The 16,622-nt window shown below is 40.1% G+C and overlaps 1 protein-coding gene across 2 annotated transcripts; it reads left to right on the forward strand.

Moving 5' to 3' along the window:
* Positions 1–1,216: 1,216 nt before the first annotated feature.
* NMUR2 (neuromedin U receptor 2) lies at positions 1,217–16,315 on the forward strand. Of its 2 annotated transcripts, XM_006064497.4 has the most exons (4): positions 1,217–2,084; positions 9,630–9,714; positions 12,196–12,321; positions 16,000–16,315. In XM_006064497.4, the coding sequence occupies exons 1-4, from the start codon at positions 1,368–1,370 to the stop codon at positions 16,293–16,295; spliced, it is 1,224 nt and encodes a 407-aa protein (XP_006064559.3). In that variant the 5' UTR covers positions 1,217–1,367; the 3' UTR covers positions 16,296–16,315. The 2 variants fall into 2 exon arrangements, with proteins under 2 accessions (XP_006064559.3, XP_025148160.3); XM_025292375.3 differs by lacking the exon at positions 12,196–12,321 and having other exon boundaries at positions 1,221–2,084.
* Positions 16,316–16,622: the final 307 nt, after the last annotated feature.

The raw sequence follows: 16,622 nt of genomic DNA on the forward strand, positions 1-16,622 counted from the left end.
ATTTCTCTGTGGCTTGAACAAGATCCAAAGGCCCTGCAGTTTAAATAAGATCCAAACTTATTATCAGATCCTAGAAAAATGTATATAATATGGTCCCTTCCAGTCATTTTGATCTCAACTCTCATATTCTCCTGTCCACTCATTAAGTTCCAGCTGCACTGGCCTTCTTGGTGTTTTTGAAACACATCAAGCTTGTTACTGCCTGAAGACCTTTGTACTTGCTATTACTTTTTCTGGGAATATACTTCCCTTAGCTCTTTTATGATTGACCTTTCATCAGTCAGAACTCAGCCCAAATGACATCTGAGATAAGTCTTCTTTGACCATTCTTTATTAAAAAAAAAAAAAAAGAAAAAGAATGCCTGTAGCCTTATGTTAGTATGGTCCCTTTTCTTCACAGCACAGATTATGATCTGCAACTCTATTAATCCACTCATTAGTTTGTTTGGACATTTTCAGAAATCACTACCAGAAGAAAAGTTCACATAGGCAGAGACTTCATCTTGTTTGTTCACTGATGTCTCTTCAAAGCCTAGAACACTCCTTGGTACGCAGTAAATCCTCAAGAAGTATTTATTGAATACAATAACACAACTCTCCAGTTTACAGATAAGAAAATGTGGATCTGAGACTTTGAGTTACTTTCCCAAAGTTTTACAGAATTTCTTACAGGTGTGCCTGATTCTAAATCCTACTGCCTTTTGCTTCAACAAGTTAACTGTCAAAACTGAAGTGTGAGACAGCAGGCAGGGCTAGGTGATGAGCAGGTGTTGGATTCTATCACAGAGGCAATCAAAGCCAAAAAGACATACTGATCACACTTTCCCCCAGGAGCCCTGAATTTTCAATGGAACAAGATACTTGAGAAATCTATTGATCTCCCATTTTTGTTATGCTATACAGGTGACGAGGATCAACGGAGATTTGTACTTTTCTACGCACAAGCTTGCAACCTCAATATGGATTTCCACCCAGATTCCCACAACTTTGCAGAATGCACTGCTCTGAGTGCCCACACCTTACCTAATTTAGTGCCACCGTTTGTGACAGTTCTGCTTTCCCAGCTCCTTTCAATTCAGAGAAACATCTCTCCTCTCCTGCTCCCTGCTCAGGAAACCAGCACGCCCCACCCAGCTATCCTCTTGCTGAATGTCTGACAAGTACATTGGCCCACAGTCCGCGAAGGGGCGGGGCTTCTGTCTGGGGGCTCTTCAAAAGGGATCCGAGGTCCGAGCAGTTTCTATCCCTCTCCAGGCCTCTTTCCCGAAACCTGTGCTTTCCTGCCTGCTTTCTTTTTCCTTTCTGGCTCAGCTTGGGACAGAGGCTCATTCCAGAGGAGCCTCAGGTCTTGCATTTTAATAGCAGTGATGGAAAAACATGAGAATGTTTCCTGGATGTACCAACAGGAACTGAAAGATCCCTTCAAGAAATACCTGAACAACACGGATGACTACCTAGCTTTGCTCTGCGGGCCTCGTCGCAGCCACCTCTTCCTACCGGTGACTGCGGTGTATGCTCTGATTTTTGTGGTGGGGGTCGTTGGCAATCTCCTGGTGTGCTTGGTGATTCTTCGGCACCAGACGATGAAGACCCCCACCAATTACTACCTCTTCAGCTTGGCTGTCTCCGACCTCCTAGTCTTGCTTCTCGGGATGCCCCTGGAAGTCTATGAGATGTGGCGCAACTACCCCTTCCTGTTTGGGCCGGTGGGCTGCTACTTCAAGACGGCCCTCTTCGAGACCGTGTGCTTCGCCTCCATCCTCAGCGTCACCACCGTCAGCGTGGAGCGCTACGTAGCCGTCCTCCACCCGTTCCGCGCCAAACTGAAGAGCACCCGGGGCAGGGCCCTCCGCATCCTTGGCATCGTCTGGGGCCTCTCTGTTCTCTTTTCTCTGCCCAACACCAGCATCCATGGCATCAAGCTCCACTACTTTCCCAATGGGTCCATCATCCCCGGCTCTGCCACCTGTACAGTCATCAAGCCCATGTGGATCTATAATTTCATTATCCAGGTCACCTCCCTCCTCTTCTACATCCTCCCCATGACAGTCATCAGTGTCCTCTACTACCTCATGGGGCTCAAGGTGAGTATCCAAGCTGGCTGCAACCCTTAGGGCGGCGTTCCTTCTCTTTTCTCTAACTCAAAGTTCTGAGAAACACTTAGAACTGGAGAAATTCAGAACTGGAAGGGACCTTAGAGAAAAACAGGGTGAACTCAGAGGGGAAACTCAGAAGTTAACAGACTGGCTTTCAGTTGGACAGACAGTAACCACAGCTATAAACCATTTCCTTTAACTCGCCTTTCATCATTCTTCCCTCTGTAACTGTGGTTCTCAAACCTAGGTATTCCTACAAATCACCTTGAAACTTTACCATGCGAACTGATGTGTGAGTCACTTCCTACAGAGAAGTCTGATTCAGTAGGTCTGGGATAGAGCTTCATTTTAAATAGCACAAGGCAGCCACCCCTGGAGAGACTGTTTCATATCCTGTGGTCTCTTTCCTGCCCTCACCTGTTTTGCCTGCACTGAAATTTTCCTCTGCACCAACTTGGTCTGAATATAAAATAAACTATCCCTGTGTAGTTTATACTCCAAGACAGATATACAGTTTTAAAGTCAGACACTTCCTTGTGGTGGTTGCTTTGATCCTTTTGTGGAAATATCAGATTAAAATGCAAAAATATGGCCTGAGTGAAATCAACTGGACAAGTAGAGTTTGAAGGACAAAGAGGTAAACAGAGTGCCTAAAACAGATTAGAAGACAGTGTGAATAAGATATAGCTGGAATTAATAGAATATTATTACTTAGTTTGTAACATTTTATAATTAGAGTTTACCTTCATGTGCTCATGGTGATAAACTTCTTTCTTTCTTTTTTTCTGGATCTAAATTATCTGAAACTGTTGTTTTGTTTTTAATGAAAAGAGAAGTGAGTCTATATGATTCCTTTCCTGGTATATTCTGCATCAAAAATCACAGAGAGGAAAGCTAAACATGACAGTTTTATACCCATTTAAGGAGGTAGTTATGTAGGAAATAGTCATGAGACCATTTAGACTCCCACGTATGAAGCTCACATATAAGATGCCTTCAGGTAATGTCTCACAATTCTCTCCTGGAATTAGTTTCTGTATCTATAAAATGAGAAGTTTACATCAGATCTTATGTATTAGCACTCCTGATCACTCTAACAGTCTGTGGTTCCTTAAGAAAAGGAAAAGGGAATCTTTGAGTGGGAGCAGTGTGAGTTATAAATGAAAGGAAAACAAAACAGGCATCACATTCACATTCTGTGTTGTAAGATGGCTCTGGTACCATGTATTATGTGATAATTAATATACTCCCATCTCAGTGCATCTCTGAGAAAGTTGTGTGTCAAAAATGAGTGTCCCACAGGCGGCCCTTTCGAATAAAAACTGTGCCTAAAGTGAATGGTAAAGTCTAAGGAGGAAGAACAGATTTTAAGTACATAGGAATAAATCTAATCATGCAGAGAACTGTGCCAGTCTCCTCCTGGTGGACTGGCCCCTGCAATTCCAGAGACGTGTGTCAAACCAGACTAGCTCACAGTCACCATATCTTTAGCAAGCCCTGTGCATCCACTGTGGGGAAAGGTCTTCTGCATGATTCCATGAGCTCTATGAGAAATATCCACCCCAAATGTACCAATACAATCTCTACTAACAGTGAACAATCACTGCTACTGCTAAGTCGCTTCAGTCGTGTCTGACTCTGTGCGACCCCATAGACGGCAGCCCACCAGGCTTCCCCGTCCCTGGGATTCTGCAGGCAAGAGTACTGGAGTGGGGTGCCATTGCCTTCTCTGGTGAACAATCACTTGTCTCAGGTAAATTTGGGGGAACTATCTAACTCTGAATAGGAAACACGTTTCCCTTTCCAAACAGTTACTTTAAGTGTCACTTTGTTTTGTCGTCATGAATCTACTGCTCCCTGGTTATCAGGAGCTAGGTGATAGATAACAGCTAAGAAACCACCCTAGTTTGCTCTGTGTATGCAGTGCAACTTATAGCATCCTATTCTCAGGAAGGATGAGGTGTTACCCAGAGGACGCTGGAAAGGAACTATCTGCTCAGAATGTCTCTTCTATAGGAATTTAAAGATTTCTAGACTGGGAGTCAAAAGTAAACCCTAATCTGTGGCATTGATCTCAAGACCTTTGCACCTTCTCCTGTATTTTTGCCAGAAACGTCCCTACCGCCCACCATCACAATCCTTTTTGCCTTTCTAACTCTCACTTATCCTTTAAGTCATACTTTACTCACACTTACTCCAGGAAGTTCTCCCTGATTCCCTAACTGCTTGGTTCCCCTGTAGGTGCTCATGATTCCTAGTGATTTCCCATCATTGCATTCATCACAATTTATAATTCTATACTTGTGGGTTCCTTAACTTCTTCCTCTCCAACTAGACTGTAAGCTCAGTGAATGAATGAATGAGCCATTTCCTTTATTGTTGGACTTCAGCTTCTCTACCTTCAAAATAGGAGACATGGAAATATTATCTCAGAGGGCCTTTTTGATCTGAAAGATTTTAAAGAGATTTGATCAACTCTGATGAGTACTGATTCTCATGGCAAGTCTAAAGATATGATTGAGTCTGGACAAATGCCTTCAAAAGGCAGAAAACCAAGACTGATGAAATCCCAGGAGCAAAAAAGAAGCAAAGAGCAAAAAAGAAGGAGGGGAGCTATATGTGTGCTCAGAATTGACCACTCAGAGATTCTTCATCATTCCAGGACTCAAGTCTCCAATGAGCTGCTCTTTATGGTTCTAACATGATGGAGATGGAAAATAGTCAATCCCAGGGCAAGTCCCTTCCCATCTCCTCCATGCAGCATTAATGCTTGAACTGGAGAGGATGTATTATGAATAATAGCAGAATTCAGCCAGGGCAAACAGGATTGAACTGATTTTTTTTTTTTTAATAAACAGATTTTGTTCAGATTGTGGAGATACTTACACAAAAGCTATAATTATACCTTGGTATTCTAAAGTTGGACTTCCCTGGTGGCTCAGATGGTAAAGTGTCTGCCTACAATGAGGGAGACCTGGCTTCAATCCCTGGGTTGGGAAGATCTCCTGGAGAAGGAAATGGCAACCCACTCCAGTATTCTTGCCTGGAAAATCCCATGGACGGAAGAGCCTGGTAGGCTACAGTCCATGGGGTCGCAAAGAGTTGGACACGACTGAGCGACTTCACTTTCACTATTCTAAAGTTATACAAATGAACTCACAAACTATATAAATGAATCACTGGTAAAATGATTTTAATCAGCATAAACAACTGATCGGGATTATCTGATTGATAATCAACCCCATGTCTCCCTTCACCTTTTGTCATACATAGCTAAAAGGAGTGGAGCAGCAAGGCTTCTGAACTTCCTACAGAGTGATGACAATTTTCCTCTCCTCTTTTTGTAACCTCACTTTTAAAATAAATGTTTAGGGTTGGGTGGGAATAATCAATAGGTAAATATATACTTTGTTAAACATCTGAAGGGAAATGAAATTAGTCAACAAGAAATAATGCAGCATTTAATATTGGCTAAACAAATTGCTTGGATTCTATTCTGCTATGTTAACCCCTTCAAATTCTGTTGAAACCATGTGTAACATGTATAAATAGTCTGTTTCTTACTCTTCTTCTAGTTGAATAGTTGCGTCACTGTAGCCTAAGAAAGCCAAAATGTAAGTAATGATTAATAACACCCATGCATTTTCTTTTCAGTGCAAACTACACTCAAAAAGAAGCCTGTTCCTAAAAGGATTGTGCGAGCCATTTGCCAGCTGTTTGATTTAAGGAAACTGTTCCCTGGAGTAGAAAAATTTCTAATGAGAACTGTTGAATGCACCCAGAGAAGTGGCTAATAGATCTTAATAATCTTTCATTGTTCTTGATTATAGACTGGAATAAAATAATGGAATAACTATCTTGTAATAAGGACAAATATTTTAAATGGTATGAAATAATCAGAAACTTTAGTAGATTTAATTGAAGGTGAGTTAGAAAGATTAGTTTGATTTATGGCTCTAACCTTAAACACAAGTATTTCTCTTCTCAGTGTATCTGGATCCTTATTTGTGTCGACACAAGCACAGCATGTGGGTGAGTGGTGCCATGAGAAGAATTTCTAGAAGGGACTCCATAATACAGATGAGTGGGCCCACAGCTATAAATAAATATTTCATGAAAAATTTATTATGCCTTTTGAGTAAACTCAGGACAATAATCAGAATCACAATATATGATTATTTTTCTTTTGGCCACACCACATGGCTTGCAGGATCTCAGTTCCCTGACCAGGGATTGAACCCTGGCCACAGCAGTGAAAACCCAAGAATCCTAACCACGAGGCCACCAGGGGACTCCCAGAATCACAATATATAATTTACTGAGTATCATGTGCCAGCCAGTGAGTTAAGAACTCTACGTGCATTGTTTTCTTTTACTCTTATAGTCCTAGGAAGCCCTTATTCTTATATAAATAACATCTTATCATCTTTAGTTCCTTCTCATTTATTCCTAATAATTTCACAATATTTCCCCCTATTTCTTTCCAAGTTCTAGATGACTGCGAAAGGTCAAATCTGATGGAACCTTAGTCCCCTACTTTCTGAAGACACAGGAATATGTAGAGAACACCAATATATTCAAGATGGCCAGGTTTATTAATCGTCCATGCAGATACTTCAGGGCAGTGCAGCGTAGAGAGCTACCTGACTTTGAGGAGTGTTTCTGTCTTTTAGGAAGACAGGATATTGATTTGTTGAACTTTGGAGGCAACTTTTAATGTTCCTTTCTTCCAAGTCTTATTTAATTTGAAATACCTTCTCTAAAATATTTTGTAAAAACACCATCTAGCCCAGGAAGGTCACTGATTCTTATAGAAGTCTAAGTCTGTTCCATTGTTCCACAGACCACACTAATTTTTCTTTAGCTGGAACTGAAATATGTCTCCTTATAACTCAACAAATTGATCCTAATATACACAGGTTATAAAACAGGTTGAATTTTCCTCCCACTGATGGCCTCCTCAGTTTGTCAGGACTTTCCACACAGCGAAGAGGCAACTCCAACTCAATCTGATTAAATACAAGATGGAACATAGACCTGAAACATCTAGAGGGAGAGCTGGCTCTTGGGGAAGATTAATCTAGTAAGACACACAGTGACAGCAAGGATCTAGCTTTATTTCTGTTTCTTTGCTCTTCTGTCTGTGGTGTTGGTTTCAACCTCGAAATCTGCATAGCAGCCCATTGGTGGCTCCAAGCACATTCCTCATGGTGAGGAGGAAAAAAACAAACAAGCAAACAATTCTCCCTGGCAGTTCCAATAAAAGAGTAAGGAAGTATCTGAAATCTCATTGGTCTCAATCATCCAACCACTCTGACTGAAGGATGACAGCTAAATTATATAGGGACTAAACATAGTTCTGGGATTTTCCTGGTGGCTCAGTGCTAAAGAACCTGTCTACCAATGCAGGAGACATGGGTTTTATCCCTGGAGAAATGGTCACCCAATTCAGTATTCTTGCTGGGAAATCCCATGGACAGAGGAGCCTGGCAGGCTACAGTCTATGGGGTTGCAAAAGGGTCTAACATGACTGAGCAACTAAACAACAACAACAAAAACAAATCTGTATCTGGAGATGGGATCATTCAGATTCCTATTAATGACTATGAACTGGAGAATGAATAAATTCCCTAAAGGAAAATCAGGGCACTATTTTTAAGAGAAGGGAGAATAAGCACTATACTATCTTCTAGATATTTGATAGTAGTTTATTATGAGTCCTTAAAGCTTCTTTTATCTGGCTGAACATCCCCACAAACTTGAAATACATAGAGAAAAAAAAATTCACAACTAGACAAATGGTGTAGATCTTCAGTGCTATTGAAGTTCAGAGGAAGAAGGTGATAATGGTCTACAGTTGCCACAAAAGCCTCCAAGGAGTAGGTGGCACTTAACTGGGTGAGAGAGGCTGTATGTACAGGAAATGTTAATATTTGAAATTATAAGATGCTACTTTACAGATCACCGTATCTGCCAGTAAGGAGAAATTATTTTAACATCTAAATTCAGAAACATATGAACCTTTATGGCTAGTATTTGTAAAATAGAGTTTTCCAAATTGTGCTTCTCAAGATGGTACCAGGTATTCCACTGAAAAGGATTGGGAAGGGTATTTTTTAGTCTAAGAAACATTATCCCCTGAGAGGATAGGAGATGTGGGATGTGGAAGGTGGAGGTGGAGGAAAGATGATACACTGTCTCCCATGAAGATGAGTTATACCCATTAGCATTTTGAGGCTCAAAGAAGATCCATAATAAAGACTATAAAGATCATGAAGCAGAAATAATACCTGTTTCTGTTTTCTACTGCCTATCTATCTCATAGATGTCTAATAATTATATAATAAATGAATGAATCCATGGAAAAGCCTAACTTTTTAACTTTAGGAAATTTTTTTCCATGGAATGTCTATTAATAAACTACAAAACAATGGTTTTACAGAATGCTGCTGCGTTGCTTCAGTCATGTCTGACTCTGTGCAACCCCATAGACGGCAGCCCACCAGGCTCCCCCATCCCTGGGATTCTCCAGGCAAGAACACTGGAGTGGGTTGCCATTTCCTTCTCCAATGCATGAAAATGAAAAGTGAAAGTGAAGTCGCTCAGTCATGTCCGACTCTAGCGACCCCGTGGACTGCAGCCTACCAGGCTCCTCTGTCCATGGGATTTTCCAGGCAAAAGTACTGGAGTGGGGTGCCATTGCCTTCTCCATTTACAGAATAGCATAGGTTAAATGAAAGTGAAAGTGTTAGTCACTCAGTCGTGCCCGGCTCTTACAAATCCCATGGACTGTAGTCCACCAGGCTTCTCTGTCCTTAAAATTTTCTAGGTAAGAATACTGGAGTGCATTGCCATTCTCTTCTCCAGGGGATCTTTCTGACCCAGGAATTAAACCCAGGTCACCTGCATTGCAAGCAGATTCTTTACCATCTGAGCCACCAGAGAAGCCCATAGGACAAATGGTTGCCTGTAACTTGGCCCCATCTATACAGTTGAGTTAGGTGACCTGAGTCCAGTTCCACCTCCAACTTACTGTTAAACATTTAGCTAATTCTTACATTTCTCTGGGGCTTCCCTGATAGCTAAGCTGGTAAAGAATCCACCTGCAATGCAGGAGACCCCAGTTCGATTTCTCGGTCAGGAAGATCCTCTAGAGAAGGAAGGGATAGGCTGCTCACTCCAGTATTCTTGGGCTGCCCTGGTGGCTCAGACAGTAAAGAATGCACCTGCAATGCAGGAGACCTGGGTTCCATCCCTGAATGGGAAGATCCCCTGGAGAAGGAATAGGCTACCCACTCCAGTATTTTGGCCTGGAGAATTCCATGGACAGAGAAGCCTGGCAGGCTACAGTCCATGGTGTTGTAAAGAGTCAGACATGACTGAGTGACTTTCACTTTCACTTTACATTTCTCTTAGTTTTGTTTTTTTTTTTTTTTTAACTTGCAAAATGAGTGTTAGACTCACACTTCTTAGATCTTAATGGAAGGAAAAACTGTTTCCCTTTCTTTATATCTCTTTGCATTTCCCTTGCAGCTGAAGAAAAACCAACACCTTGAGGCAGATAAAGTGACTGCAGATATTCAAAGACCATCCAGAAAATCAGTCACTAAAATGCTGTGTGAGTCCTCTATTTTGTAATTGTTTGTTTGTTAAAGGAAAGCAGTTATATTTGGTATGATTAAGTGTTGCTGGTATCAGATCAAAATTCTCTTCAAGCACAATATCATGTCCTGTTCTTCCATGGCTTACTCAAGCATCTGCTGCTGCTGCTAAGTCGCTTCAGTCGTGTCCGACTCTGTGCAACCCCATAGATGGCAGCCCATCAGGCTCCACTGTCCCTGGGATTCTCCAGGCAAGAACACTGGGGTGGGTTGCCATTTCCTTCTCCAATGCATGAAAGTGAAAAGTGAAAGTGAAGTCTCTCAGTCATGTCTGACTCTTAGCGACCCCATGGACTGCAGCCTATCAGGCTCCTCTGTCCATGGGATTTTCCAGGCAAGAGTACTGGAGTGGGGTGCCATTGCCTTCTCCAACTCAAGCATCTAGGGCCCGCCTATTTTGTTCTGTTTTAAAGACCTCATAACAACACACTAAACTGCATCCATTATAATACACTCTGTTCAGTTTTTGGTAAATCATATCCACTCTCAGAGCCTTCAAATATCTATTTTCCCTTTTAAAAAGAGCAGGTGGTTCTTAACCTGTTTTTTATTATGAGTTTCTTTAAAAGTATTATGGAAATAGTGAATTTTCCACTCAGAAAACACATAAATGAGCATCCATCAAATGTTTGATAGTCCATTTCAGAGGATCACAAACCCCTCTGATACCAAGTTTGGACTTCATGAAATCTTTTATTTCCAGAATAAGAACAGCTGGTTAAGAATATCCTAAGCAGTCATTCCTCCTATGACATTGCATGATTTTATATAGAGTACACTCTTTTAAAAGAGTACACTCTTTTATATAGATAAGATTTTAAAACAAAATCTAAGCATTGATCCATACTCTCCCAAAAGAATGTTATAAAAATACAAGATCCAGCACTAGTCTAACAAGATACTGATCAATTAGAGAAAGGAGGTTTGTGATACACTTTCCAACTCAAAATGTGAGGTTTAGAAGAAAAAAAAAAATCTTCCAGGATAATATGCATATGAAACATTCATTGCAACTATGTGATATGTATGAACAACAACAACAAAACCTGTGAGGTCACTAAAATATGTCTTTTCAGCTCTACTAATCATCTTCTTGGAAATTTTTTACCACCTGTTAGCACCTGATCTTCTCTACCAAGCAATCTAGTCCCTTCAGTATTTCTCTCCCTTCCTTTTTGAACATAAGCTTTCACTAAGAGACTTGAAGTGTACTCACATTAAAGTTACAATGATAAAATACACTGTGAACCCTTTGCCTTTTGCAAGCAGAGGGTTTAATTTTAACAGAAATTTAAATTTTTAATTAGAGGAAATTATAGACAGTAGTAAGCAGATTAGGGACATTTTATTCAAGGGTAAATTCAGAAGAATCTCCCAAACAGTCCTGAAACCACATAAAGCAGGCAGACCACTTACTCTGAGTATGTTTAGTGCCAATGGGAAAAATATGTACTGTTTACTATGAAACACATCAAACGTGCTCATGAGTTCAGAGAACTGTAAAGTGAACACCAAAGTACCCATCATCCAGCTTTAAAAGTTATCAATGCATAGCTAATCTTGCTTCCTCTACATGTCTATCTCTCCGTTAGCCCCTACAAGATTATTTTAAAGTAGATCTCAAAAGAAAAGGAAGGAAAGGTATTTTACAACTCCAGGAGAGAAGAAAAAACATACATATTTATATTCGTGCAGATTAAATGCCCTATAGAGAAACTCTGGTAGCACCAATCTCTGTCTGGGGAACTGAAAATAAGAAACTAGAAGGTGCAACTTCCTGTGAATCTGTAACGATTTAAAAATAAAAAGTAAAAACAAACATAAAGCAACTGGAAGGAATTCTGTGCCCTAGTAATTTATAATAGACACATCCCCATTCCAATCCAGAGATGCTTATAGTATGTTCATGGTTGTTCAGTCTTTCTCTTTTCCCTGACTTCTTGCAGAATTTTAAATGATTGAAATCATAAAAGCTTCTATTTTTTCTAGAATAACAATATAAATTCATACTGCACTTCATAGTTTATTAATCTATAACTTCAAAGAACATGGACTTGCTTGAGCACAATCATTTTACTTATATATCCAGTTTATGTGGTTACAACAGTCTACTGGCAATAATTTATATTCCGCAGTAGAATGTTTTCTGGACTTTGAATACATTCAATACTATTTTAATACCTTAAAGGAAACTTACATTATACAAAAAATCTTGTACAATCATTTGGGAAACTGATTCTCAATACAGAACATCTACACAGAATATAGTTCATTCTTATGTTTACATATTCTGTGTAGAAGTTCTGTAGGATCTAGTGACCTTTAGAAGTATAACTTAACAAAGATGAAGGGCAAATGCTAGCAGGAACTCAGAAGGAGTTGTATACCTCTTCTTGCTTTGACTGCCTTCTACTCTCCCCTTCATCCTCCTTTTCCAGTTGTCTTGGTCTTAGTGTTTGCTATCTGCTGGGCCCCATTCCACATTGATCGGCTCTTCTTCAGCTTTGTGGAGGACTGGACCGAACCCCTGGCTGCTGTGTTCAATCTCATCCATGTGGTGTCAGGTAAAAGTGTAGATCCTTTGGGTGCATCACAAGTGTTCAGGTAGCTGCAGCTTTTTCATCTTGCTTAGAGCAAGTAGGTTCTATCTGTATATGCCAATTTATCATGGAGATTTGCCACACATATATACATATAATGAAGACATTTGATTTTTATTGTATTTAAATATTAAATATTTAAATATTATTTGGTATTAAATATTGATTAAATAGGTTACTGGCTCAAAAGAAATATACCATATTACTACTTTAGACACTATTTTATGAAAACCCTCAACTCTAAATATGATGTCACAGCAGGAAAATGGTCTAAGGAATGATTCCTTTGGTTTTTCTGCCAATGGCCATGGGATTTATTTGGTTCTTATTTATTAAACATCCGTGTCCCTGAAACCCACTATTGTCTTCAGCAAGTGTTACATCCTCCTGAAAGCCAGCCAAAGGGCATTCATGTGGCATCATGTTCTGCTTTTAGGCCACTTTAATGATGCTCATTAAGGACATCATAGACTATGGTGGAGAGTGACGGAAAGGTTGCTGCATCAGAGGGCCTGGATTTGCATCTCAGTACCTTTAATATTCTTAGCTATAAGCAAATCATGGATTCCTTCTTTCCCAAGTTTCCTCAACTATAATATGGCAATAATGCCTATTCTATACACACTACAGACTGATGCATGCTATGTCACTTCAGTCATGTCCAACTCTCTGCAACCCCATGGACTGTAGCCTTTCAGGCTCCTCTGTCCATGGAATTTTCCAGATAAGAAAACTGGAGTGGGTTGCCATTTCCTACTCCAGGGTATCTTCCCGATCTAGGGATCGAACTGCATCTCTTACATTTCCTGCATTGACAGGTGGGTTCTTAACCACTAGCGCCACCTGGAAAGCCCGCAGGCTGATGGTGAGAAGCAAATAAAATAATAGCTATTAAAGAACTTTTTAAACTGTAGTATATCTTTCTATGACTATCACAAATTTGTAAAGTAAACATTATCATCAACATTTTATTGTTAAAGAAACAGTTCTACAAAGAAGAAATGACTTGTCCAAAGGTAATGGGCAAATAGTAAAATTAAGATTCAGGCTTGAGTCACCTAACTTCAAGTTCAGAGTTCCTTCCTCTTGAATGGAGCAAAGGATGGCCCCCCACATCTTTTGTTCTCCGTTAGTGTAACTGTTAGCCTTAAGTTCAGAACACTTTTATCCCTCTACCTCTGCTAGTCACTGGCTGGTTCTACAAGCTCTTTATCAAAGACAAAGACATCATTATGGAGGAAGGATAAGAGCAATTTGTAAAAATTAAAGTCCAGATGTGCATAGAACAATAACATTCATATATATTATCTGTTTTCTACCACCATTTTTTTTTTAATTCAGCAGGGCTTGTGTACAGCTTATACCTGGACATTAGGACCTTCCTCTGTGTTAAACTATTTATAATTCTGGACAATATCTCAAATATGTTTATAGCTCTGATCTTTGTGGTTTGTCTGAGAAATGGAAGTGTTTAAATAATATACACACTACTATATATATAATAGATAACTAATAAAGACCTACTGTGTACCACAAGGATTCTATTAAATAGAGTGTATATGGGAATAGAATTTTTTAAAAAGGATATATGTATATGCATAATTGATTCACTTTGCTGTATACCTGAAACCAACACAACATTGTAAATCAACTATACTTCAATTAAAAAAAAGTGTTTTAAATAAGATAAATTATTCTTTAAAAAAATTGGAAAATACACAAGATCACATGAAGCTTCACTAGTTGATTACACTTCTCCAGAGGCATCAAGAAAACTATTTTAAGATTCCCAAGTTGTGTCATTTACAACACAATAACATTTTCCTATTAAGACATAATTTTTCCCTCCCCAACCCTACCAACTAGATGATATCTAAACCTCTTAAATGCTATGGGTAAAACGCCCCCAACTTGCCTTCTGACCCTCAGATTATAGTATTTTCAATTCATAAGCCATATACTTTCTAAGTTGGTGAATTAGGGGTTTCTGCATGTCCTGCATTATTCTTGCACAATAAGTGTTCCCGTCTCAGTACACTGGTGCATGCTGTGCCTTCTACCTCTCTTCCACTCCTCTCTTGAGACCCCCTCCTCTCTTCCCCAATGTCTCCTACCCATTTCATGGTCTGGTTAGAGGCCAGTCACCCCCGCTACTATGGAGGTGATTTGTCATGATCATTAGTGTTCTTGTGCTTAATGTGAATTTCTGTAACATGACTGTTAGTATCACATATTTTGCTCTTTTCTTAACAGATATTGTTAGGTATCATCCTCTTGTTAATTACTGAAATCAGGCATAAATCTTATCTCTGTAATACTATTCTAAATCCTTGGAGAACAAAGTCTAAATCCACTACCTTCCAGTGTGCCTCAAAGTCACATAATAAAAGTTCAATCAGTATTTCTTTATTGAACAAATTAACAGTGTACAGAAATGCACCCCCCACCCCTACAGGTCCACAGACATTCCTTCCTGGGTTTCCTAGATAGCTCAGTGGTAAAAAATTTCCTGCAATGCAGAAAACCTGGGTTAGATCTCTGGGTCAGGAAGATCCTATGGAGGAGGGCATAACAACCCACTCCAGTATTTTTGCCTGGGAAATCCCATGGACAGGGGAGACTGGCGGGCTGTAGTCCATACAACCGCAAAAGAGTCAGACAGGATTTTGCGACTAAACAACATTTCTCTGTGCCCAATTCTGTCCACAGGCAAATGGCTCTGTATGTGTCCTGAACTATACAAATGAGAATGACAATGAATGTGTTGAGGATAGCATCTATCACTTGTTTTATATTCTTATTCTCAACCCTTCTGTGGATAGTACCTCAACTTTATCCTCACAATAATCCAGGGAGGTGGGTTAAAATGGTGTTATCATCTCCATTTTACAAAGAACAAGAAATTGAAGTGCCAGTTCTGTCCAGGGTCACAGAATAAGCAAGGGCCAAGATCAGAAACTTAAGTCCTCTGATTCTTCAGGCTCCATGGGCCTTGAGGAAATAAAATAGGATATGGTAACAAATGAAAAGTGTGTATCAACCAAGAAAATGGCAATGTGTAAGGCATTTGGTGGAGAAAACAAATGGAAAACAATACAAGAATTCGTTAAGGTTGGAAATAAGGTGGGAAGAGCCATCAAGGGGAAGGAATTGGCAGGAAAAAGACACTGGGGAATGCTTCTTTGAAGAGCTATTTGGCATCATAAGGAGTCTTAACAGAGATTATGCCTTGACTGATTTACTATTCCTCCATTACTTGCAGTTTCAAATGATAGACTGAAGCATAAGATAAAAACATCTCTTTCTTCTGATATTTAAGCATCTCTCGTTAATGCTATGGGAACATGTTCTTTAATTAAACAAGTGGGGATCAAAGGAAGTTGCTGAACATCTCAGAGAGATCCCATTCCAGCTTAAATTTTTCCAAGACTCTTTAATCTTTCTAGGTTTGGTTCCTAAAGTACACAGATGGTAGATCTGTTCAGAGCATTTTGTATTCTCAATTAGAGTCTTATATGTATTATCACTTTCAAAAGAGGCAATCAAAGGGACATGAGGCCTTTATTAAATATTTATGCTTCTCTGTGTGGTGCCTCCCCCTCAGTTTTTCCTCAGCCTGTCTCTTAATCTTCTGTGTTCCAGGTGTCTTCTTCTACCTGAGCTCAGCGGTCAACCCCATTATCTACAACCTGCTCTCCCACCGCTTCCAAGCAGCATTCCGGACTGTGATCCCCCCTTCCTGCCAACAGCAGCACTCCCACAACCACTCGCCGGGGCCGTCTATGCAGCGGAACATCTTCCTGACAGAGTGCCACCTTGTGGAGCTGACTGAGGACGTAGCTCCCCAGTTCCCTCGTCAGCTGTTGGTCCTCAGCTCACAGCTCCCCACAGCCCTCTGTACCGGTCAGGCGCCAAGAAAGGAGCTTGCAAAGAGCTGACATCCGCGTGGTTCTGTACTCTGGAAGGGTGGGGGGATGTCCCATAATTTACGCCTTCTTATATGATATGAAGGAGGTAAAATGACTCTTGGAACTTACATATCCAATTCTAGTTTTTTCCCCAACAAATGTGAAAATTGCTACTTAAATCTTGATTTAAAACCCAGAACCTCTTGATTTTTAGTTAGCTTTCCACTGTCTTAACTGCTTCATGCCCTTCAGTAGTTCATGCAAAGAGCATGACTAAGACATCATAGCACCTATACATTGAGTCATTCTCACAACTGGGAATGATTTGTCTTGCTATTCACACTCTGAGTCAGGCTG

Source organism: Bubalus bubalis, chromosome 9, assembly GCF_019923935.1.
Source record: "Bubalus bubalis isolate 160015118507 breed Murrah chromosome 9, NDDB_SH_1, whole genome shotgun sequence".
NCBI lineage: Eukaryota > Metazoa > Chordata > Mammalia > Artiodactyla > Bovidae > Bubalus > Bubalus bubalis.